This window comes from Pleurodeles waltl, chromosome 6, assembly GCF_031143425.1.
Source record: "Pleurodeles waltl isolate 20211129_DDA chromosome 6, aPleWal1.hap1.20221129, whole genome shotgun sequence".
Lineage (NCBI taxonomy): Eukaryota > Metazoa > Chordata > Amphibia > Caudata > Salamandridae > Pleurodeles > Pleurodeles waltl.
The window spans coordinates 660407791-660431411 of NC_090445.1; the positions used below are offsets into that span (position 1 = coordinate 660407791).

Here is a 23621-nt window from a genome sequence, read left to right on the forward strand (position 1 = left end):
CTAATTAACTCCCTGGTGATCAGCAGTCTGCTGCTGGTGCTGACAGTACATGTTTCAGTCTACATGTCATACTGTTTTCATGAAATAGAAGAGAAAGATTTCTGAAAACTCACTTAAAACGTGTCCTAATTTTAATTTCTGCAGCACTAACCATAATTTCAATAACAAAATTAAGTCCCTCAATTTGGTCCTTTCTAAATTCAAGTTTTACCAGTTTGAGTCAAATCAAGATGGTTTCAAGTGTGCCACAGGTTTCTCATAAGTAAGACTGTTTGCGCTCTAGTTCTTTAGAACATTCTGGGAAGCTGCAGTAGAGCACAAGGGAATCAACTGACAGGCTGCTCTTGTTAGAAGTACATGTTTTAATGAGAATGTCAGACTTCAATTTTCATATAGCAGAAAAGGGTAGTGTCTGGGCTAGTGGCTTCAGGGACAGCATGCAGTGAAATGGGATACAGTATGGGTGAAATTAAGGTGTTTGCCCAAAGATGAAATGCCTGGCATTGTAGAATCTCCTTTGGAGGCATGGACTTGCAGTTTGTGCATGACTTGTTGTTGTGGCCCAACCCAGGCACCACAAGTAAACCAAGTGTGGGTCAGAGATACACATGTCTGTGATATTCGTCACACAGTTTAAACTCTTTGGGTTTGTTGGGAGACATGTCCATAGGAACACACCTGAAAAGAAAGTCAGAAAAGCGTTGAAAAAAGAGCTCATATAATGACTGAGGTAGTTCTCCAGATCCACCCAAAAAGAAAGGAAATGCATGGGCGCCGGAGTGGTGCGTATATAGATATAGCGCATGTCACGTCTGACACAACTATGTCAATGCAGCTAGCCAACGCCATCTATCAGCTCACACAGTAACTGCTAAAGATTGTCTGCATCCAGCCTGACGCCTTTGGAATATTTTAGGATGAGTAAACTGCAATTAGAAGTTTCTTTCAGAAGTAGGCTGCAACATACTTCAAGCTGATTCTCTCTCTTTGGTAATATCACAGTCTGAAGCTGTCATGTGAACAAGTTCTGGTTCCGGCTATGAGGTTTAGCATACATGTCTATTTTGTTGGGACAATATGCAGCTCAACGTAGCAAAGTCTGATCTTCTTGTGAGCAAAATAAGAATGACTGAGAAATCTTTGACATTATATGAGTTCTTGAAGTCAAAACTGGAATGCTCCTTAGCTCTCAATGACGAGTGCTATGAAAGAATCAATGTCAACTTGAAACAACAGTGACCTCAAGATACAGAAGCGCCGCCCTAGAAGAATGCCAGACCTGGTGTAGGCATGGGTGGAGCAGAGCAAGATCTGGACTGGGGAAAACCTACAGGAGAAAAAAATGGGAAAACAATCTTACCTTCGAGGAGTAAAAGACAAGACAAAGGGAAAAAAACACCCCGCAGTCCCAAATATACCTTTGAAAAATGCAGTAGTTTTCTGAGATCTTTGCCCTGTGAGAGGAATAAAGTTAACTGCCCTACAGACTCAGTTGAACATGAGACGTCTGCAGCTTCTGGTGTTCTTACAGGAATATGGACCGGTTTTAATCAAGCTGCACTCTAAAGAGGAAGCACCATTTTCTGCTTTGTTTTTTTGTCAACTGGTTACAGTGACTTCAAAAAGGTATTTTCAGCCTAATCTAACTCATTTGACGGATCTAGAGAACTGGCGTGTATTTAAATAAAAATAAAAAACTGAAAATGCTGCCTCAGTAGGTGCTGAACATGTTGCTAGAACCTAAAAAATGTCATCATTAGAACCTTCAAATGCCCAGATTTTGAAATATCAAGGCACATTAGATCAGTGAACATATTTACTGAATCTGACCTTCTCCACCCAATCAAGACAGTTAAGCATCAGAAATTTAGCTGAAAAAGGTCCTCTCTTGCTACCTACAGTACCAACACATTTTTTTAAAATGGTCAAATGAGTTGCTGACTTTAGGTAGCATATTTGTGAGGTGCACACTGGTTTAAAATATTTTGGAGGTACATTCTAAAAGCTATAGACCACGTCAAAGATAAATGGAGAATTGGGAGAGCAATAATTGTACTTTAAGCGACCACTGCGCTGAGTGGACCCTGTGGAGTAAGATTGCTGCTTTCAAATAAAGTTCTTAAGGAATGATCAAAATGTGCTTTTGAGTTTGACTAGATACATCACTAGATAACTCCCAGGAATTTAATGGGCTTCAAATTGTGTCTCAAGAAAAAGAAATTACATTTTAAATCTGAACATGCAAATGGCAAAGGAAGCCTGTGTCAAAATGAGGCTTACCTGATGAATTAAGATCTGTTAAAATCACACCAGTCAAGAACCCGTGCATATCGAACTGGATCTGGCCATTCTTCACATTGTCTGTAATGATAGATTTCACCGAACCCAGAGCGAGCATGCAGGCTTCATGGATCTTCCACCTGAGTGAGAAAGAGGACAGTGATAATAGTAAGTTTGCCATTAGGCAACATAGGAATGTGCCTGAATAAGCGACCATGAGAGGGATACATAACTATTAGCATCCAAACATTGTAATGGCAAGTTCTAAAAACCCCTTCTGGGTCTGCGAGAGATCGCACACCAGAATAGGAGATCCACAAAAACTTAAGGACAAGGTACTTACATAAAGGTATCAAAGACTACAGAAACTGTTCTGGCCCACTAAGTTTTGCACCTACAATGTATGAAAAATGAGGCTGGTTCAATCATGATTTTTTAAAATGATTATCACCGCCTATTACGTTATCTTAATTCAAGCTTCATAACCCTGACTCAAGAGATATCCAAGTATTTCTGACTGCACAAGAGGTTGGGATTGTTGACTCTTGAGGTGAATGATCGGGGCCAAGGAAAATGAGAGACAGTAAATAACATTCCTAAGCGATTTTATCTAGTTACTGAAGTGTTTTTTATCATAAGGCAGTAAAAAGAATGTAAGCACAAGGCAGCTATGCCTAATAGTTGCTTTCTGTGTTTTTTTGGCAATTAAATTGAGTACACCGAAATACAACGTCAAACAAGTTTCAGACACATAAAAGCAAGATAAAGTATTAAGATTACAGGAGTATACAACATGGTGTTAACAGCATTCATCAAAGAACACAGAGTCGACAGAAGTGGCTGCTGCATCACAGGAAACAAGGGCTAATTGTTTCCAGTTAGACAATGAAAAGATCACCTTACTGTTAGGAACCTGGGCCCTTAACTGCCCAATTATTCTTCCTCTCTGAGATAGGCTACCTGGGAGGTAACCTGTCTTTGATCATGCAACAAGTCATCTTTTCCATGACTGTCATTCTTGTTAGGTGCTATATCGGGATAATCAGACTTATTCAGAGATCGCAATTTAGAAGACCTATTTTGTTATCACATAACAGTCTTCCATTCGATTAAAAATTCACCCTGATTACATTCTCTGTTTGCCCCTGAAAAAAGAGCAACCATCCAATCTGTCATTTTAAAAATGACACCTCACAGAACCTGGGAGTAAGAAACTACCATTAAAACACTAAGAATCAATCTAGGTCTGCCTTCCTACTCCCACTGAGGCCGTTTATTTGCTGATGGAGAGATGAGCACTCTTTTTTGCTCGGTGGCTTGCACTGCAATAATGGTTTAGGATTTATTCAGCTTGCATCTGTGGACTGCACAGTGAAGTTTTTGGTGTTGTGCCACATACGTGTACACTTTCATTACTGGACGTTTAAATAGCAACAGAGTAGACAGATGAATACCCATGCAGTCCACTCTCTTAACCTAAACCTGGCAGCAAGCTCCATCATGAGCAATAGGACAGTGTTTTCAACTGCATGTTCTGGCTGAGCTCTAACCACTGTTGAAAGTTAGTTGGGGTGCTTCATGGCGAACACACACACATATGGTGTGGTTGTGTTTGACAAAACTGTGCTTCAACTAGAGAGGACAAGGGACTGGCAAGTTTTTACAGGTTTCAGAGGGTTCACTGCATCTTAGCTTTAAGACACTCTGGGGGTCATTATGACCCCGGCGGTCGGTGGTAATATGGCAGTAACTACCACCAACCCACTGAAGCCAACCCACCAATGTACCACTCTGACCGCCATGGCGGTGACAGCCACTGGGCTGGAGATATTTATCTCCAGACCAGCGGGCGACACTGTTCCACCTGCAGGATTATGACCCCACCTAACGCCATGGTTTTCGTGGCTTACTTAACGCCACGAAAACCATGGCTGTAGGCAGTATCAATGACAGGGAATTCCTTCCCTGTGACTGATAAGGGTCTTCTCCCTCCCTCTCCAGTTACCCTCCCCTACTCCCCCTACCTCTCCAAACCGCCACCCCCCTACATTCACACCCCCCTCACACACACACTTTCCCACAAACATTGACGCATGCAGGCATCCAACCACACACACTTACAAACATACACACAGACACAAAACACAACATACACGCACTCACACCTTCAGACATGAACACTTGCATCCAACACACCTGCATACACGCACGCACAAACATACACACACAACACCCCCACCACCATCCCCTGTCGGAGACCCGACTTACTTGTAGTCAGGGGGTCCTCCGGCCGGGGACAGGACGGTGCACTGCTGCCACCAGCAGCATCCACCAGAAAAACACTGCCAGGCCATAGTATGGGTCATAATCTGGCTGGTGGCAGTTTAATGGCGTGGCACTGCTGGTGGCAGCAGCGCCACCTTACCGTCATCCGCCAGCATGGCCACAGCTGGATTTCCGTCATCCTTCTGGCGGAAATCCGCCTGTGGTCATGATACTGCGGTAGGCAGTTTTTACTGCCCTTGTTATAATGAGGGCCTTAGTGTCAAAAGCACTGGTATTTCAGACAGTAGCAATAAGACCCTGAAGTGAGTTAAAGTTCTCAGCAAATAAGTGCATAACCAAGGAGCACAATACAATACTGAGCCAAGCGGTCCATGTGAAATCCAAAGTAAACATATAAACATATCTATCCCAACTCCAGCTGGGAATTTCTCCTCACTTCCACGTCACAGGAATAGTTGAAGTCAGAGAAAGACCTTGCTCACATTACCCAGTTATGCTCAGTGTTTCTACATCCTTTTGCTAATTCTCAAGCTCCTTGTTGCAGGAAGAGAACCCATTGTCAAAGGCTCCCTCCTGCCGTATATAAGCAAAAGTGAACATTTACCAAGCACTTTGTCTTGGGGGCACAAAACACAGGCATTCCAACTTTGTGAAGTACAATAATGTTGAGGGCCATTTTGCGCCTAAACCTGAGTTTAATCTGGCTTAGATTGTGTATGACTAGTTCCATTGCTAGGAGGTGCAACATTCTGTGAAACCAGAGCCAAAAAAGAGGTGGAATCAGATTCAGTTCCTTTGGAGCTTCAAAGATAAGGAGGTTCAACAACCAGTCATGTGGGCCCATCCCCTCTAGAGATTTGTATGGAAGGCCTAGTATCAAAGATGCTGGGTCAACAGGCATGGGGAAATTGTTGGGTCCCACAGCAGAATTAAGTTGCCCTCCTTGCACTATGTCACTGTCAGCATCTGCTAGTAAATCCTGCACTGTCTTGAGGAGAGAGGCGTTCCATGTCCTCTTACATAAAGGTCTATGAAAGGTGCACGGTTTGCTGTGTAGTGTTAACTGCACTTTGATCTGGATTAACCTTCATTATTTCGCCTTGATCCCCTCTATCTTATGTTGTGCTTCCCAAGTGGTGATTTGTGAGGTTTGTGCACATGCTCTTATCATTGTGGGCTCGATTGTTCACTTCCCCATTTTCCGGCATCCTCTAACACCATCTTCAACCAACAAGAACTTCAACCAACTGGTCCAACCCTTCTCTATAATTAGTATCACTGGTACCAATGTTTTGGACCCATTGGGTTTTACTTCCCAATGACCAGATTAAAAAACTGATCATTGCTGATTGTGTGTGAGATACAGTTTAACGGGCAACTCAACCAGAATCAGAGGACGGAATGTACTCATGGATATTGCAACCAGTGGGAATGGTAACTGTATATTCTGAATTGATTTAAAAATTCTTGTCTGAATTTGAGTTTGTAATTGCATTTATATACCGCTTACAATTCCAGATCAGGTGTTAGAGCGATTTTTGGCAAGTAGCACCCTCGCTGGAACTCAAGTTACATTAGTACAGGGAACTATAAATTGTTATTGGGAGTTGTGGACATGTGAACTTGATAACTGGATGAATAGGATAAAGGAGGGAAGAGTTAAAGTGTTATTTGGAAGTCTATAGTAAGAAAATGTATTTTGTAACCATAGTAATATATACATTTAACAAAAGAAATGTACGTATCTAAATAAATAAATATAAAAATCACAATTATGGAAAATGTCACTTACCCAGTGTACATCTGTTCGTGGCATGAGACGCTGCAGAGATGCTGTGCATTATCCTGCCATCTAGTGTTGGGCTCGGAGTGTTACAAGTTGTTTTTCTTCGAAGAATTATTTTCGAGTCACGAGATCGAGGGACTCCTCCCCTTTCGGCTCCATTGCGTATGGGCGTCGACTCCATCTTAGATTGTTTTCCCCGCAGAGGGTGAGGTAGGAGTTGTGTATATAGTAATAGTGCCCATGCAATGGAGTAAGTATGTATGTACAAAATGTGTTTAAAAGTGATATATATTTACAAATGTACAAGTTTATTTTTATCAACTTATAACGGCTACAGGCTCCCGGGGAGGTGGGAGGGCGCATGTGAATCTGCAGCGTCTCATGCCACGAACAGATGTACACTGGGTAAGTGACATTTTCCGTTCAATGGCATGTGTAGCTGCAGATACACATGCTGTGCATAGACTAGTAAGCAGTTATCTCCCCAAAAGCGATGGTTTAGCCTGTAGGAGTTGAAGTTGTTTGAAATAATGTCCTTAATACTGCCTGTCCTACTGTGGCTTGTTGTGTTGTAAACACATCCACACAGTAGAGTTTTGTGAATGTATGAGGCGTGGACCATGTGGCTGCCTTACAGATTTCTGTCATGGGTATATTTCCTAGAAAGGCCATTGTGGCGCCTTTCTTTCTAGTGGAGTGTGCCTTTGGTGTAATAGGCAGTTCTCTGTTTGCTTTTACATAGCAGGCTTGAATACACGTAACTATCCATCTGGCAATGCCTTGTTTGGATATTGGATTTTCTGCATGAGGTTTTTGAAAAGCTACAAACAATTGTTTTGTTTAGCGAAATTGTTTGGTTCTATCAATGTAATACATTAGTGCCCTTTTGATGTCTAATGTATGTAATGCTCTTTCAGCTACAGAGTCTGGTTGTGGAAAAAATACTGGGAGTTCCACAGTTTGATTCAAGTGAAACAGTGATATAACTTTTGGTAAAAATGTGGGATTTGTGCGTAGAACCACTTTATGTTTGTGTATTTGTATAAAGGGTTCCTGTATGGTAAATGCTTGTGTTTCACTTATTCTTCTAAGAGATGTTATAGCTATTAGGAAGGCTACTTTCCATGTTAAGTATTGCATCCCACAAGAGTGCATGGGTTCAAATGGTGGACCCATGAGTCGTGTTAATACAATACTGAGATTCCATGAAGGCACTGGTGGTGTCCTTGGGGGAATGATTCTTTTTAGACCCTCCATAAATGCTTTTATGACTGGGATTCTAAAGAGTGATGTTGAATGTGTAATTTGCAGATAGGCAGAAATTGCTGTGAGATGTATTTTAATGGATGAAAAAGCTAGCTTAGATTTTTGTAAGTGTAATAAGTAGCTTACAATGTTTTTTGTTGACGCATGTAGTGGTTGAATTTGATTATTATGACAGTAATAAACAAATCTTTTCCATTTATTTGCGTAGCAATGTCTTGTAGTAGGTTTCCTAGCTTGTTTAATGACCTCCATACATTCTTGTGTAAGGTCTAGATGTCCAAATTCTAAGACTTCAGGAGCCAGATTGCTAGATTGAGCGATGCTGGATTCGGGTGTCTGATCTGTTGTTTGTGTTGAGTTAACAGGTCTGGTCTGTTTGGTAGTTTGACATGAGGTAACTACTGACAGGTCTAGTAGTGTTGTGTACCATGGTTGGCGAGCCCAAGTCGGTGCTACTAGTATTAGTTTGTTTTGACTCAATTTGTTTACTAGATACGGAAGGAGTGGGAGAGGGGGAAAAGCGTAAGCAAATATCCCTGACCAACTCATCCATAACGCATTGCCCTTGGATTGAGGGTGTGGGTACCTGGATGCGAAGTTTTGGCATTTTGAGTTTGCTTTTGTTACGAATAGGTCTATTTGCGGTGTTCCCCAGTTTTGGAAGTAAGTTTGCAGTATCTGGGGATGAATTTCCCATTCGTGGGTCTGTTGGTGATCTCGACTGAGATTGTCGGCCAACTGGTTTTGAATTCCTGGGATGTACTGTGCTATTAGGCGAATGTGATTGTGAATTGCCCAATGCCAAATCTTCTGTGCTAAGAGACACAGTTGTGATGAGTGTGTCCCTCCCTGTTTGTTTAGGTAATACATTGTTGTCATGCTGTCTGTTCTGACAAGAATGTGTTTGTGGGCTATTATCGGTTGAAATGCTTTCATTGCTAGAAACACTGCTAGTAGTTCTAGTTGATTTATATGAAGTTGTTTTTGTTGAGTGTCCCACTGTCCCTGGATGCTGTGTTGGTTGAGGTGTGCTCCCCACCCTACCATGGAAGCATCTGTTGTGATCACGTATTGAGGCACTGGGTCCTGGAAAGGCCACCCTTGGTTTAAATTTATAGGATTCCACCATTGAAGCGAGGAGTGTGTTTGGCGGTCTATCAACACTAGATCTTGAAGTTGACCCTGTGCTTGTGTCCATTGTGTCGCTAGGCACTGTTGTAAGGGCCGCATGTGTAATCTTGCGTTTGGGACAATGGCTATGCATGAAGACATCATGCCTAGAAGTTTCATCACTAACTTTACTTGATACTGTTGGTTTGGGTGCATGCTTTGTATTACGTATTGGAATGTTTGTACCCTTTGCGGACTTGGAGTGGCAATCCCTTTTTCTGTGTTGATTGTTGCTCCTAAGTATTGTTGTATTTGACACAGTTGTAAGTGTGATTTTAGGTAGTTTAATGAGAACCCTAGCTTGTGAAGGGTTTCTATGACGTATTTTGTGTGTTGAAGACACTGTTTCTGAGTGCTGGTTTTTATTAACCAATTGTCTAGATACGGGAATACGTGTATGTGCTGTCTTCTGATATGTGCAGCTACTACTGCAAGGCATTTTGTAAATACCCTTGGTGCTGTTATCCCGAATGGTAACACTTTGAATTGGTAATGTACTCCTTGGATTACAAACCTTAAGTATTTCCTGTGTGAAGGATGTATGGTATATGGAAGTAAGCATCCTTGAGGTTTAATGTTGACATGTAGTCTTGCTGTTTGAGCAAGGGAATCACGTCTTGAAGTGTCACCATGTGAAAGTGATCTGATTTGATGTAAAGATTTAGTGTTCTGAGATCTAAGAAGGGTCTCAGTGTTTTGTCCTTTTTTGGTATTAGAAAATACAGGGAATAAACACCTGTTCCTTTCTGATGGTTGGGTACCAATTCTATTGCCTCTTTCTGTAACAACGCTTGGACTTTTAGTTGTAATAGATCCAAGTGCTGTTTGGACATGTGTGCTTTTGGAGGCACATTTGGTGGTAATTGTAGGAATTCTATGCAATAACCATGTTGGATAATGGCTAGAACCCACAAGTCTGTAGTTATGTCTTCCCAATTTTTGTAATAATCTGTGAGTCTCCCCCCCACTGGTGTTATGTGTTGGGGATTTGTGACATTGAAGTCACTGTTTAGTTTGTGGGGTTTTTGGGCTTTGGAACTTCCCTCTTGTTTTAGGGAACTGTCCACCTCTATACTGTCCCCGAAAGCCTCCTCTTTGATTTGGCCCGGGTATGTGGGTCTGGCCTGTGAGGTTGACGGTTCTGTGCTTTGGGCTCGAAACCCCCCTCTAAAGTGTGGCTTCCTAAAGGTGCCTCTGCTCTGTGGGGAGTAGAGCGCGCCCATGGCTTTGACCGTGTCCTTGTCTTTCTTTAGCTTTTCTATAGCTGTATCCACCTCCGGCCCAAACAACTGTTGTCCATTAAAAGGCATATTAAGCACAGCCTGCTGGATCTCTGGCTTATATCCGGAGGTGCGTAGCCATGCATGTCTCTGAATACTGACCGCTGTGTTTACTGTTCTGGCGGCTGTGTCCGCTGCGTCCATAGCCGATCGTATCTGGTTGTTGGACATACTTTGGCCCTCCTCCACCACTTGTTGTGCACGCTTTTGAAACTCTTTGGGAAGATGTTCAATGAAATGCTGCATTTCGTCCCAATGAGCCCTGTCATATCTTGCCAATAAAGCCTGTGAATTGGCAATGCGCCATTGATTGGCTGCCTGTGCTGCAACCCTTTTCCCTGCTGCATCAAACTTTCGACTTTCTTTGTTGGGTGGTGGTGCATCCTCAGAAGTCTGTGAGTTTGCCCTTTTTCCAGGCTGCCCCTACTACCACCGAGTCAGGTGTTAGTTGTTGCGTGATGTACACATGGTCCGTAGGGGGAGGTTTGTACTTCTTCTCCACCCTAGGTGTGATGGCTCTGCCTTTGACCGGGTCTTGAAACACCTGTTTTGCGTGTTTTAACATGCCTGGTAACATAGGCAGACTCTGGTATTGGCTATGTGTCGATGACAGGGTATTGAATAAAAAGTCATCCTCTATAGGTTCTGCATGCAGTGCTACATTGTGAAAAGTAGCTGCTCTGGACACCACCTGCATGTAAGCAGTACTGTATTCTGGTGGTGATGGTCTTGCCGGGTAGCAATCCGGACTATTGTCAGATACTGGTGCATCGTATAGATCCCATGCATCTGGGTCATCTTGGCTCATCCCTGTGTGCGTTGGTGATTGCATCATTGGTGGTGTTGCAATTGGGGGCAGTTGCGGTGAGTGCTGTGGCGATGGCTGTGGAGAAAAACGTGGTGGAGTTTTTTTCTTTAGCCACTTTAGCCTTTGGCTGTTTTTCTGTTTCCTGGAAAGCGAGTTTCCGTTTCATTTTAATTGGGGGAAGAGTTCTTATTTTCCCTGTGTCCTTCTGTATATGGAGCCTTCTTTGTGTATAGTCTGGCTCTCCCATCTCTAATTCTTGTCCGAATTTATGGCCTTGTAGTTGTGATGAAAGGCCTTGTTCTTCGGTATATGAGCTCTGTTTCGGCTCTGAGGCTGGATGTTTCGGCACCAAAACCTTTTCAGCAGTCTTTTTCGGCTCCGAAGCCACCTTTTTCGGTTTCGTGGTCCCGATATCTCGGTGCCGAGTTTGGTCGGAGCCAGTATCTCGGTGCCGAGTATACTCTGTGCCGGTATCTCGACCGGAGTCGGATGTCTTAGACGCGTGTGTGCCCTTTTTCGGTGCCGATGGTTGGTCACCGTGCTTACGGGTTAAGCCATGGCCTGCCGGCGGTGGCGTCCCCTGGGCTTTCATTATTTTTGTGTCCGTTTTGGCCGGGGCAGTTTTACTCCCAGTTTGTTGCCTCGCCGGCTGCTCACTTTCGGCCTCGTCCGAGTCCAAATCAGGAATGGAGAAAGTCTCCTCTTTTTCGCCTTCGTGGTGTCCTGCCGGCGTCGACGCCATTTGAAGCCTTCGAGCTCTCCGGTCCCGTAGCGTCTTCTTCGACCGAAATGCCAGACAGGCCTCGCAGGTATCCTCTTTGTGTTCGGGGGACAAACACAAATTACAGACCAAATGCTGGTCTGTATAAGGATACTTATTGTGGCATTCGGAGCAGAAGCGGAATGGGGTCCGTTCCACGAGCCTTGAAGAGGCACGCGGTTGGGCCGACCAGGCCCCGCCGGGGAATGGAAGCCCCGAAGGGCTACCGGAGCTCTTCTTTTCTTCAGTGTCGATCCGCTATTACTAACCCGATACCGAACGCAAACAATACCGTCGAATTTTCCGAGATTTAACTAACTTTCCGAACTGAAACACGGAGCGAAGAGGAACACGTCCGAACCTGATGGCGTAAAGAAAACAATCTAAGATGGAGTCGACGCCCATGCGCAATGGAGCCGAAAGGGGAGGAGTCCCTCGATCTTGTGACTCGAAAAGACTTCTTCGAAGAAAAACAACTTGTAACACTCCAGGCCCAACACTAGATGGCAGGATAATGCACAGCATGTGTATCTGCAGCTACACATGCCATCGAACACGTTTACATACACATGTATAAGCACCACTTGTCTTCTGCATACTATTGCTGTACATTGTGTTTTAAGTATGGCGGTCATGTAAGGAAAAGGCACCTCTTGAGCAATCTTCTGAAGTTAAGATGGTTGTCCGTAGACTTTATATTTGGGGATAATGATTTACATAGTTTGGTTACTTAAACAGAGGAAGATGGTCCACCCATGTTTTTTTTCATGTAAGCTGGATTTTTGAGGCAGGGTGCCAATCTGAAGCGGAGGTTCATTTCTTGTATACATTTGGTGATTTTTGTCCTGATGAAAAGTGGTCCTTTTTCATGTATTGCCTTTTAGGTGATACAAAGCAGCTTCAAGGTAAATCTTCTGGCAACTGATAAGCCCCCAGGACGTGAAGGAACCTAACTTCAGTGCAGGAGTGACCCCCAGGCGACCCTCTGCCTAGCCCAGGTGGTGGCTACCCAGAGGAGCCCCCCGTGCCTGCCTGCATCGCTGAAGTAACCCCCGGGTCCCTTCATTGTTTTCAATCTAAAACCCGACGCCTGTTTGCACACTGCACCCGGCCGCCCCTGTGCTGCTGAGGGTGTACTTTCTGTGCCTTCTTGTGTCCCCCCCGGTGCTCTACAAAACCCCCCTGGTCTGCCTCCGAGGACGCAAGTACTTACCTGTAGGCAGACTGGAACCGGAGCACCCCTGTTCCCCATAGAAGACTATGGGGGTCATTCTGACCTCGGCGGTAAAAGGCGCTTACCGCCGGTCAGAAGACCGCCATAACACAGCCGCGGTAAACCGCCACGGTCATTCTGACCCGCAACTGGCAAACCGCCAAAAACCCGACATCAACAAAAGTCTGCCACACCAACGGCCAGCGAAAAACTGGCGATGACCAAACCTCCACCGTCACGCCAACAGAAATACACCCATGCCATTCCGACCCACAAATCCCCGCAGCGGTCTTTTAACCGCGGTATTCCACTGGCGGTACACACCGCCGCGGTCAAAATACACACACCTTTACAAAACACTACCACATTGGACAATTCAAAATACACACACCTGAGACACATACACACACCACTCCCACACACCCAATACAATATAAAACACACACCCACATCACCCACAAACCCTTACGACCACAATTGCGACTGAAGGCCAGAGAGAGACAGCACAGAATAGAGTACACCATCACACAGAGGCAAATCACTACATCACCCACACAATATCCACGCACAAAACACCACACACCAACACACTCACCACACTCTACAACACATACCCCACGGCACCCCAAAGACACCCCAGGTTCTCTGACGCAGAACTCAGGGTCATGGTGGAGGAAATAGTTCGGGTAGAGCCCCCAGCTCTTCGGGACACAGGTGCAGCACACCACCATTGCCAGGAAGATGGAGCTATGGCAAAGAATAGTGGACAGGGTCAACGCTGTGGGACAGCATCCACGAAATCGGGACGACATCAGGAAGCGGTGGAACGACCTACGGGGGAAGGTGTGTTCCATGGTATCAAGGCACAACATCGCGGTGCAGAAGACTGGCGGCGGACCCCCACCTACTCCCCCAGAATTTACAGCATGGGAGGAGCAAGTCTTGCACATCCTGCATCCTGAGGGCCTCGCTGGAGTAGGCGGAGGAATGGACTCTGGTAAGTCAAATCTTCACTACTTCATTCCCCCCACCCCACCTGCATGCCTAATCATACCCCCACCCTCACCCCCACCCCCATCACACCAACTCCTTGCAAATGGCTCACCATCACAACCCACCCATCCCAAAACCTAGCCCTGCATGCGTCCCCAAAGCATGGACACCCATCACCAAAGCATGCCCACTGCACATCCCCCATGTCCCCCACAACCCACCGTCACAACAGCCCCCACAAGGGAATGCCAGCACTGGGGTACACGGCCACCCACCCATTTCACGAAATGGCACACACAGAAGCAATAACCATACTCTTATACCCCTGCAGGACCCGAACGCCAAGACACCGCCCAGGAGGGTCCAGAGATGTCCATCCCACCCCCAGAAGAGGTCCCCAGTGATGACAGCAGCTGTGTCTCCCTGGACCCAGATGACCAGCCCGGCCCATCGGGGACCTCAAGACAGTCTGTTCCCCACAGACAGCCACAGGCTACAGCAGACCTAACCCCCTCTGGGAACACCAGCACAGCTCCCACCCAGCGGGCCCATGCCTCTGTCTCCAGGACACGTCAATCAGCGGTGTGTCCACCACTACAGGGCACCCAGGTTGACCCACCACCCCAACAACAACAGGGATCTGGGGGCAGTGGTAGTGGGCACACAGTCCAGGGGACAGAGGTCCAGGGAAACAGGGGAACTGGGAGGGCTGCTGTGCGACATTGGGGGGGGACAGGCCCAGGGAACCCACTCTCCAAGAGGCCCTGTCCTCCATCATGGGAGCATACCACCGCTCCCAGGAGACTATGGCTACGGTACTGGCCAGGTTCCAGGAGATCCAGGTACTGCAGGAGGAACAGTACATGGGGTTCAGAGAGGAACTGAGAAACATTAGTTCCGCAATGGGGACCATCGTCGTGGCTCTTATCCAGATAGTCACCACATTGCGGGACCATGTGGCACCACAAAGGGCCCCTGTCACTAGCATGGACCAAGACCAGGCTACCACCTCCGCCGGCGCTAGTGGACAGGAGGCCCCCAGACAACGACAGGCCACCAGAACCCCACCTCCTGCAGAAGAAGAACCACCCCGCAAGCGGGGCCTGAGATCTCAGAAGAAGACAGAGTAGGATGCCAAGACCCCCGCCAGCAAAGGATACCCCCTGATGCCATCCCACTGTCCCACATTGTCACCCTGTCCAACCTTAAACTGCCCCTGCTCCATCCTTCCACAGGCATATGGCCAATGCACCTGTGAGACTGAAAACTGGACTCTGCCATGGACATTACTCCACCATCACCGTTTTTCAACCATGTCCCTAAATTTAGCACTTTAATAAAAATCACTTATTGCACTTAAAAAATCTGGAGTCTGCTTGTATTTTGAACAAATGTATTAGACATAACGGTGCCAAAATGTTCAGTTACATTGTGATGACAACATACCACTGTCGCACAGCTGTAGTCCATGGGCAAACAAAGCAGAGGTCACGCAGTGGGGCCCACAGCTCTGAAAACGGAAGGGAAAGTCACAACTCAGTTAACAGAAACTGGGGGGAAACACAGACAGTAGAGAGGCAGGAGACTTTAAGTAAATGTAAAATGGCGGGGTTGATTCGTACCTGTGTGCTACTGAAAATACTGTTGTATCATTGTGTCCCTGTTGTCTGTGTCGTCCCAGTCGTCTTCCTCCTCTTCACTCTCCACAGGCTCCACAGCTGGACCATCCTCCTGCAGGAAAGGCACCTGGCGTCGCAAAACCAGGTTGTGAAGCATACAGCAGGCCACGATGATATGGCACACCTTCTTTGGTGAGTACATTAGGGATCCACCTGTCATATGCAGGCACCTAAACCTGGCCTTCAGGAGGCCGAAGGTCCGCTCGATCACCCTCCTAGTCCGCCCATGGGCCTCATTGTACCGTTCCTCTGCCCTGGTCCGGGGATTCCTCACTGGGGTCAGTAGCCACGACAGGTTGGGGTAACCAGAGTCACCAATTAGCCACACACTGTGTCTCTGTAGCTGTTTCATCACATAAGGGATGCTGCTATTTTGCATGATGTACGCGTCATGCACTGACCCAGGGAACTTGGCATTTACATGAGAGATGTACTGGTCAGCCAAACAGACCACCTGGACATTCATCGAATGATAACTTTTTCTGTTCCTGTACACCTGCTCAATTTCACTGGGGGGAACCAAAGCCACATGGGTCCCATCAATGGCACCAATGATGTTGGGAATATGTCCAAGGGCATAGAAATCACCCTTCACTGTAGCCAAATCGCCCACCTCAGGGAAAACAATGTAGCTCCGCATGTATTTCATCAGGGCAGACAACACTCTGGACAAAACCTTAGAAAACATAGGCTGAGACATCCCTGATGATATGGCCACTGTTGTTTGGAATGATCCACTTGCCAAAAAATGGAGTACTGATAGCACCTGCACCAGAGGGGGAATCCCTGTGGGTTGACGAATGGGCGACATCAGGTCTGGCTCCAGCTGGGCACACAGTTCCTGTATAGTGGCTCGGTCAAGTCTGTATGTCAGTATGACATGTCTTTCTTCCATTGTCGACAGGTCCACCAGTGGTCTGTACACGGGAAGATTCCGCCATCTCCTCGCAAGTCCCAGCGGACGGTGCCTAGGAAGGACAACATGGAGCACAGAGTCAAGCAACCCACAGGTACGTAACCACAGCTTGCACAGAACACGATTCGCTATGCATTGAATGGCTTGTATGAGTGGCAATGCAAGGCCTAGGCCTGTGTGACGCAGTAGAAATTAAGCCATGTGGGCCCTTGAACTGGCGGCTGCCTGACCTGTGAAGTGTGACAATGGGATGTGAGGTCAATGCGCTGGCGTGGCACACCGTGGCGGTAGGCGGTCAAAGACCGAGGCGCAAAGCAGCATTGGTTAACATTAAACCCTATGGATCTCAGGAGCCAATGACGATGTGTGCCGGCGGTCGCGGTACGCACCGCCGCGGTACGCACCGCCGCGGGCGTGACCGCCATTTTCTATCTGCTTAATCACTCGAGACCTGATCATCCACAGGAGAGGACCTATACTGCAAGTGCTGCTGTGACCTCGGTCTGGAAGAGACAATGGCTGCTGCGACTGGGGAAAGGGCCCCTGCCTTCACATCTGAGGAATTGGAGAAACTTGTTGATGGGGTCCTCCCCCAGTATGCGCTACTCTACGGTCCTCCAGACCAACAGGTTAGTACACTGGGAGCATGCTTTTTGGGCAATGCCTGGGTTGAGTGGGGTGAATGAACGATGGTGCAGAGGGGAGCGTATGAGGCATGCATCAAACGACAGATGAGAGCATGTGCCACATGGCAAGGGTGGGGATGGGGGGACACTCACATCGAGCATGCAGAAAATGATGATATTGTATTTACTCTCCCTGTACGTGTCACATAGGTCAGCACCCATCAGAAAGTCGACATTTGGCGCGCCATCGCCAAGGACGTCCGGACCCTGGGGGTCCACAACAGACGGGGCACCCACTGCCGCAAGAGGTGGGAGGACATCCGCCGCGGGATCAGAAAGACGGCGGAGGCTCTGCTGGGGATGGCCTCCCAACGTAAGAGGGGTGCCACGCGTCAATTGACCCCCCTGATGTCTCGGATCCTGGTGGTGGCCTACCCAGATTTGGATGGGCGCGTGAGGACATCACAGCAGACACAAGGGGGTGGGTACACTTTCATTCTGCTGACTATGCGCGCAGTGGAGGTGTCTGGGTGGGGGAGGAGGGCTGTGGGTATCCCTAGGCCAGGGCGATTTCTGTAGGCTAGGCCCCTTCGTAAGGCATGGCCCTGTGCCCCCGCCCTCCACCTCTGTAGGGTGCCAAGTACAGCTATCCATGGCCCTGTGTCACCTATGTGTGCAGTTGTCGTCCATAGGCTTGTAGGCCATGTCCCACTGATTGAGTAGTGTACCCCAAGTGCGCGGCGTAGTGCAGGGGGCTTCTGTGTCTGTCCTCTCCGCCAACTGTGTTGCCAATGCATGCACTCAACATGTCTTTATTTCCCCCCCCCCCCTTTTTTTGGTCTGCTCTTCCTGTTCATGTGTGCATTAGCATCATTTGGCGGAGGAGAAGTGGCATTGGAGCACGAGGGAGCTGCATCTCACATGGCCCCGGAGGGCCATGCAACGGACTCTGATTTGACCAGTGAGACGGAGGGCGAGGGGGGCTCCACAACGGGGACACGTGGAGACATCAGCGACACCGACACGTCCTCGGCCCACCGCAACAACAGGTACAGCCGCCACCCAGCGCACCAGCTCCGCCCTCCCAGCAGCCCCTCAGCGTTCGCCCCGTGCCCGCTCGCACACCAAGGCGGGCATCTCCTTCGCCCCAGGCACCTCAGGCCCTGCCCCAGTTACCCCTGCTGCCCTCAGTGAGGAGGTCATTGACCTCCTCCGGACGCTCATTGTTGGGCAGTCTACCCTTTTGAATGCCATCCAGGGGGTGGAAAGGGAGGTGCATCGGAGCAATGCATACCTGGAGGGCATTCATTCGGGTCAGGCTGCCCATCAACGATCGTTCAACGCTCTGGCCTCAGCACTGACGGCAACAATTGTCCCTGTCTCCTGCCTCCCTCCTCCAACTCCCTCCACCCAGTCCCACTCCCCTGTTCCTCTGCCTAGCCCAGACACACCTACAGACCAGCCTGCACACACCTCAACACCCAAGGTCAGCTCATCCAAATAAGCACCACACATCACAGAAGCATTCACTCAAGCAACATCCACATGCAGACATGCCAACAGCCACTGCCTCCTCTGTGTCCCCCTCCTCCTCGTCTCCCTCCTCCCTCCCTGTGACGTCCCAACTCACACTTGCATGCACCACTTCATCAGCCACTACGTCCATCACCAGCACACCCACCAGAACACTCCGCACATGTGCAATCACCACCCCCACTGCCATTTACACGTCCCCTGTGTCCTCTCCCAGTGTGTCTGTCACCCTCTCTTCCAAACCACACAAACGCAGGCAACCACCCACCCAACAGCCATCCACCTCACGACAGCCTCCGTCACAAGCACCTGCACCCATAGACAGCACACTTGACTCTCCTACAACCACATCCTCTTCCTCCACTCCCATACCCACTGCACCTACCCTTCCCATTGCTTCTAAAAAGTTTTTCCTCTCCAAAATTAACCTCTTTCCATCACCTGACCCACCCCCTCCATCTCGTAAAAGTCCAATCAGCACCTCAGCCACCACAACCCCTGGACCTACAAGGACCATAGTCCAGGGATATTGGAGTCCCCCACCTTCGAGGGCAGCCACATCGGCCAGCAGCAAAGGGACAGCCAGCCCACCCCCTGGGAAAAAAATCAAAATAAGCCAAGGGCCGGTGCGAGAGAACAGAGACGGCAGCCTCCACAGGCACCACCCTGGCACCGTCAGGGAGTGGGGTGCCACCTGGCACATCTCCAAAGGGAGGCAAGGGCCACAGAGGATCAGGCAAGGATGGCAAGGGCAGCACGGCCGACAAGTCCGGCAGCAGGCGAGCTGCCCAGGAGGGCCCCACCAGCCCCATTCCGGGGGTGAAGGAGGACACCCACGGGCACGGGACACCAGCACAGGAGGGCCCAGCAAGCGAGAAGTCGGATGGAGAGTGAACACCATCTATTGCCCGGATCTGGTGCCCTGGAGACACATGTGAAGAACCGCATAACAGGGTCCCGCCGTCTCAAGAACCGCTGAACAGGGCCCTTCAAGACAAGCACCGCTGAACAGGGCCCTTCAAGACAAGCACCGCTGAACAGGGCCCTTCAAGACAAGCACCGCTGAACAGGGCCCTTCAAGACAAGCACCGCTGAACAGGGCACCGCCATCTCTGCACCGCTCCGCTGGGCCCTTCCTCTCAAGCACCGCTCCGCTGGGCACCGCCATCTCTGCACCGCTCCGCTGGGCCCTTCCTCTCAAGCACCGCTCCGCTGGGCCCTTCCTCTCAAGCACCGCTCCGCTGGGCCCTTCCTCTCAAGCACCGCTCCGCTGGGCCCTTCATCTCAAGCACCGCTCCGCTGGGCCCTTCATCTCAAGCACCGCTCCGCTGGGCCCTTCATCTCAAGCACCGCTCCGCTGGGCCCTTCATCTCAAGCACCGCTCCGCTGGGCCCTTCATCTCAAGCACCGCTCCGCTGGGCCCTTCATCTCAAGCACCGCTCCGCTGGGCCCTTCATCTCAAGCACCGCTCCGCTGGGCCCTTCATCTCAAGCACCGCTCCGCTGGGCCCTTCATCTCAAGCACCGCTCCGCTGGGCCCTTCATCTCAAGCACCGCTCCGCTGGGCCCTTCCTCTCAAGCACCGCTCCGCTGGGCCCTTCCTCTCAAGCACCGCTCCGCTGGGCCCTTCCTCTCAAGCACCGCTCCGCTGGGCCCTTCCTCTCAAGCACCGCTCCGCTGGGCCCTTCCTCTCAAGCACCGCTCCGCTTGGCCCTTCCTCTCAAGCACCGCTCCGCTTGGCCCTTCCTCTCAAGCACCGCTCCGCTTGGCCCTTCCTCTCAAGCACCGCTCCGCTTGGCCCTTCCTCTCAAGCACCGCTCCGCTTGGCCCTTCATCTCAAGCACCGCTCCGCTTGGCCCTTCATCTCAAGCACCGCTCCGCTTGGCCCTTCATCTCAAGCACCGCTCCGCTTGGCCCTTCATCTCAAGCACCGCTCCGCTTGGCCCTTCATCTCAAGCACCGCTCCGCTGGGCCCTTCATCTCAAGCACCGCTCCGCTGGGCCCTTCATCTCAAGCACCGCTCCGCTGGGCCCTTCATCTCAAGCACCGCTCCGCTGGGCCCTTCATCTCAAGCACCGCTCCGCTGGGCCCTTCATCTCAAGCACCGCTCCGCTGGGCCCTTCATCTCAAGCACCGCTCCGCTGGGCCCTTCATCTCAAGCACCGCTCCGCTGGGCCCTTCATCTCAAGCACCGCTCCGCTGGGCCCTTCATCTCAAGCACCGCTCCGCTGGGCCCTTCATCTCAAGCACCGCTCCGCTGGGCCCTTCATCTCAAGCACCGCTCCGCTGGGCCCTTCATCTCAAGCACCGCTCCGCTGGGCCCTTCATCTCAAGCACCGCTCCGCTGGGCCCTTCATCTCAAGCACCGCTCCGCTGGGCCCTTCATCTCAAGCACCGCTCCGCTGGGACCTTCCTCTCAAGCACCGCTCCGCTGGGACCTTCCTCTCAAGCACCGCTCCGCTGGGACCTTCCTCTCAAGCACCGCTCCGCTGGGACCTTCCTCTCAAGCACCGCTCCGCTGGGACCTTCCTCTCAAGCACCGCTCCGCTGGGACCTTCCTCTCAAGCACCGCTCCGCTGGGACCTTCATCTCAAGCACCGCTCCGCTGGGCACCGCCGTCTCTGCACCGCTCCGCTGGGCCCTTCAACTCAAGCACCGCTCCGCTGGGCCCTTCAACTCAAGCACCGCTCCGCTGGGCCCTTCAACTCAAGCACCGCTCCGCTGGGCCCTTCAACTCAAGCACCGCTCCGCTGGGCCCTTCAACTCAAGCACCGCTCCGCTGGGCCCTTCAACTCAAGCACCGCTCCGCTGGGCCCTTCAACTCAAGCACCGCTCCGCTGGGCCCTTCCTCTCAAGCACCGCTCCGCTGGGCCCTTCAACTCAAGCACCGCTCCGCTGGGCCCTTCAACTCAAGCACCGCTCCGCTGGGCCCTTCCTCTCAAGCACCGCTCCGCTGGGCCCTTCCTCTCAAGCACCGCTCCGCTGGGCCCTTCCTCTCAAGCACCGCTCCGCTGGGCCCTTCCTCTCAAGCACCGCTCCGCTGGGCCCTTCCTCTCAAGCACCGCTCCGCTGGGCCCTTCCTCTCAAGCACCGCTCCGCTGGGCCCTTCCTCTCAAGCACCGCTCCGCTGGGCCCTTCCTCTCAAGCACCGCTCCGCTGGGCCCTTCCGTCTCAAGCACCGCTCCGCTGGGCACGGCCGTCTCAAGCACCGCTCCGCTGGGCACGGCCGTCTCTGCACCGCTCCGCTGGGCCCTTCAACTCAAGCACCGCTCCGCTGGGCCCTTCAACTCAAGCACCGCTCCGCTGGGCCCTTCAACTCAAGCACCGCTCCGCTGGGCCCTTCAACTCAAGCACCGCTCCGCTGGGCCCTTCAACTCAAGCACCGCTCCGCTGGGCCCTTCAACTCAAGCACCGCTCCGCTGGGCCCTTCAACTCAAGCACCGCTCCGCTGGGCCCTTCAACTCAAGCACCGCTGGGCCCTTCAACTCAAGCACCGCTCCGCTGGGCCCTTCAACTCAAGCACCGCTCCGCTGGGCCCTTCAACTCAAGCACCGCTCCGCTGGGCCCTTCAACTCAAGCACCGCTCCGCTGGGCCCTTCAACTCAAGCACCGCTCCGCTGGGCCCTTCAACTCAAGCACCGCTCCGCTGGGCCCTTCAACTCAAGCACCGCTCCGCTGGGCCCTTCAACTCAAGCACCGCTCCGCTGGGCCCTTCAACTCAAGCACCGCTCCGCTGGGCCCTTCAACTCAAGCACCGCTCCGCTGGGCCCTTCAACTCAAGCACCGCTCCGCTGGGCCCTTCAACTCAAGCCCCGCTCCGCTTGGCCCTTCAACTCAAGCCCCGCTCCGCTGGGCCCTTCAACTCAAGCCCCGCTCCGCTGGGCCCTTCAACTCAAGCACCGCTCCGCTGGGCCCTTCAACTCAAGCACCGCTCCGCTGGGCCCTTCAACTCAAGCACCGCTCCGCTGGGCCCTTCAACTCAAGCACCGCTCCGCTGGGCCCTTCAACTCAAGCACCGCTCCGCTGGGCCCTTCAACTCAAGCACCGCTCCGCTGGGCCCTTCAACTCAAGCACCGCTCCGCTGGGCCCTTCAACTCAAGCACCGCTCCGCTGGGCCCTTCAACTCAAGCACCGCTCCGCTGGGCCCTTCAACTCAAGCACCGCTCCGCTGGGCCCTTCAACTCAAGCACCGCTCCGCTGGGCCCTTCAACTCAAGCACCGCTCCGCTGGGCCCTTCAACTCAAGCACCGCTCCGCTGGGCCCTTCAACTCAAGCACCGCTCCGCTGGGCCCTTCAACTCAAGCACCGCTCCGCTGGGCCCTTCAACTCAAGCACCGCTCCGCTGGGCCCTTCAACTCAAGCACCGCTCCGCTGGGCCCTTCAACTCAAGCACCGCTCCGCTGGGCCCTTCAACTCAAGCACCGCTCCGCTGGGCCCTTCAACTCAAGCACCGCTCCGCTGGGCCCTTCAACTCAAGCACCGCTCCGCTGGGCCCTTCAACTCAAGCACCGCTCCGCTGGGCCCTTCAACTCAAGCACCGCTCCGCTGGGCCCGTCAACTCAAGCACCGCTCCGCTGGGCCCTTCAACTCAAGCACCGCTCCGCTGGGCCCTTCAACTCAAGCACCGCTCCGCTTGGCCCTTCAACTCAAGCACCGCTCCGCTTGGCCCTTCAACTCAAGCACCGCTCCGCTTGGCCCTTCAACTCAAGCACCGCTCCGCTGGGCCCTTCAACTCAAGCACCGCTCCGCTGGGCACCGCCGTCTCTGCACCACTCCGCCCTTCAACTCAAGCACCGCTCCGCTGGGGACTTCCTCTCAAGCACCAGTCCGCTGGGCCCTTCCTCTCAAGCACCGCTCCGCTGGGCCCTTCCTCTCAAGCACTGCTCCGCTCCGCTGGGCACCGTCGTCTCTGCACCGCTCCGCTGGGCACCGCCGTCTCTGCACCGCTCCGCTTGGCCCTTCATCTCAAGCACCGCTGACACATTGGCAGAAGGGGCAGGCCCGGATCAGTGTCGGACAGGGCTGC

At 51.1% G+C, this 23621-nt stretch overlaps 1 protein-coding gene across 1 annotated transcript in view; it reads right to left on the reverse strand.

Moving 5' to 3' along the window:
- Window positions 1-23621, reverse strand: part of IPO9 (importin 9) — a 567644-nt gene that overhangs the window by 423014 nt on the left and 121009 nt on the right. The window contains exon 13 of the mRNA XM_069239031.1: window positions 2281-2420. Within this exon, the coding sequence (XP_069095132.1) occupies window positions 2281-2420 (140 nt within the window). The remainder of the gene's footprint in view (window positions 1-2280; window positions 2421-23621) is intronic.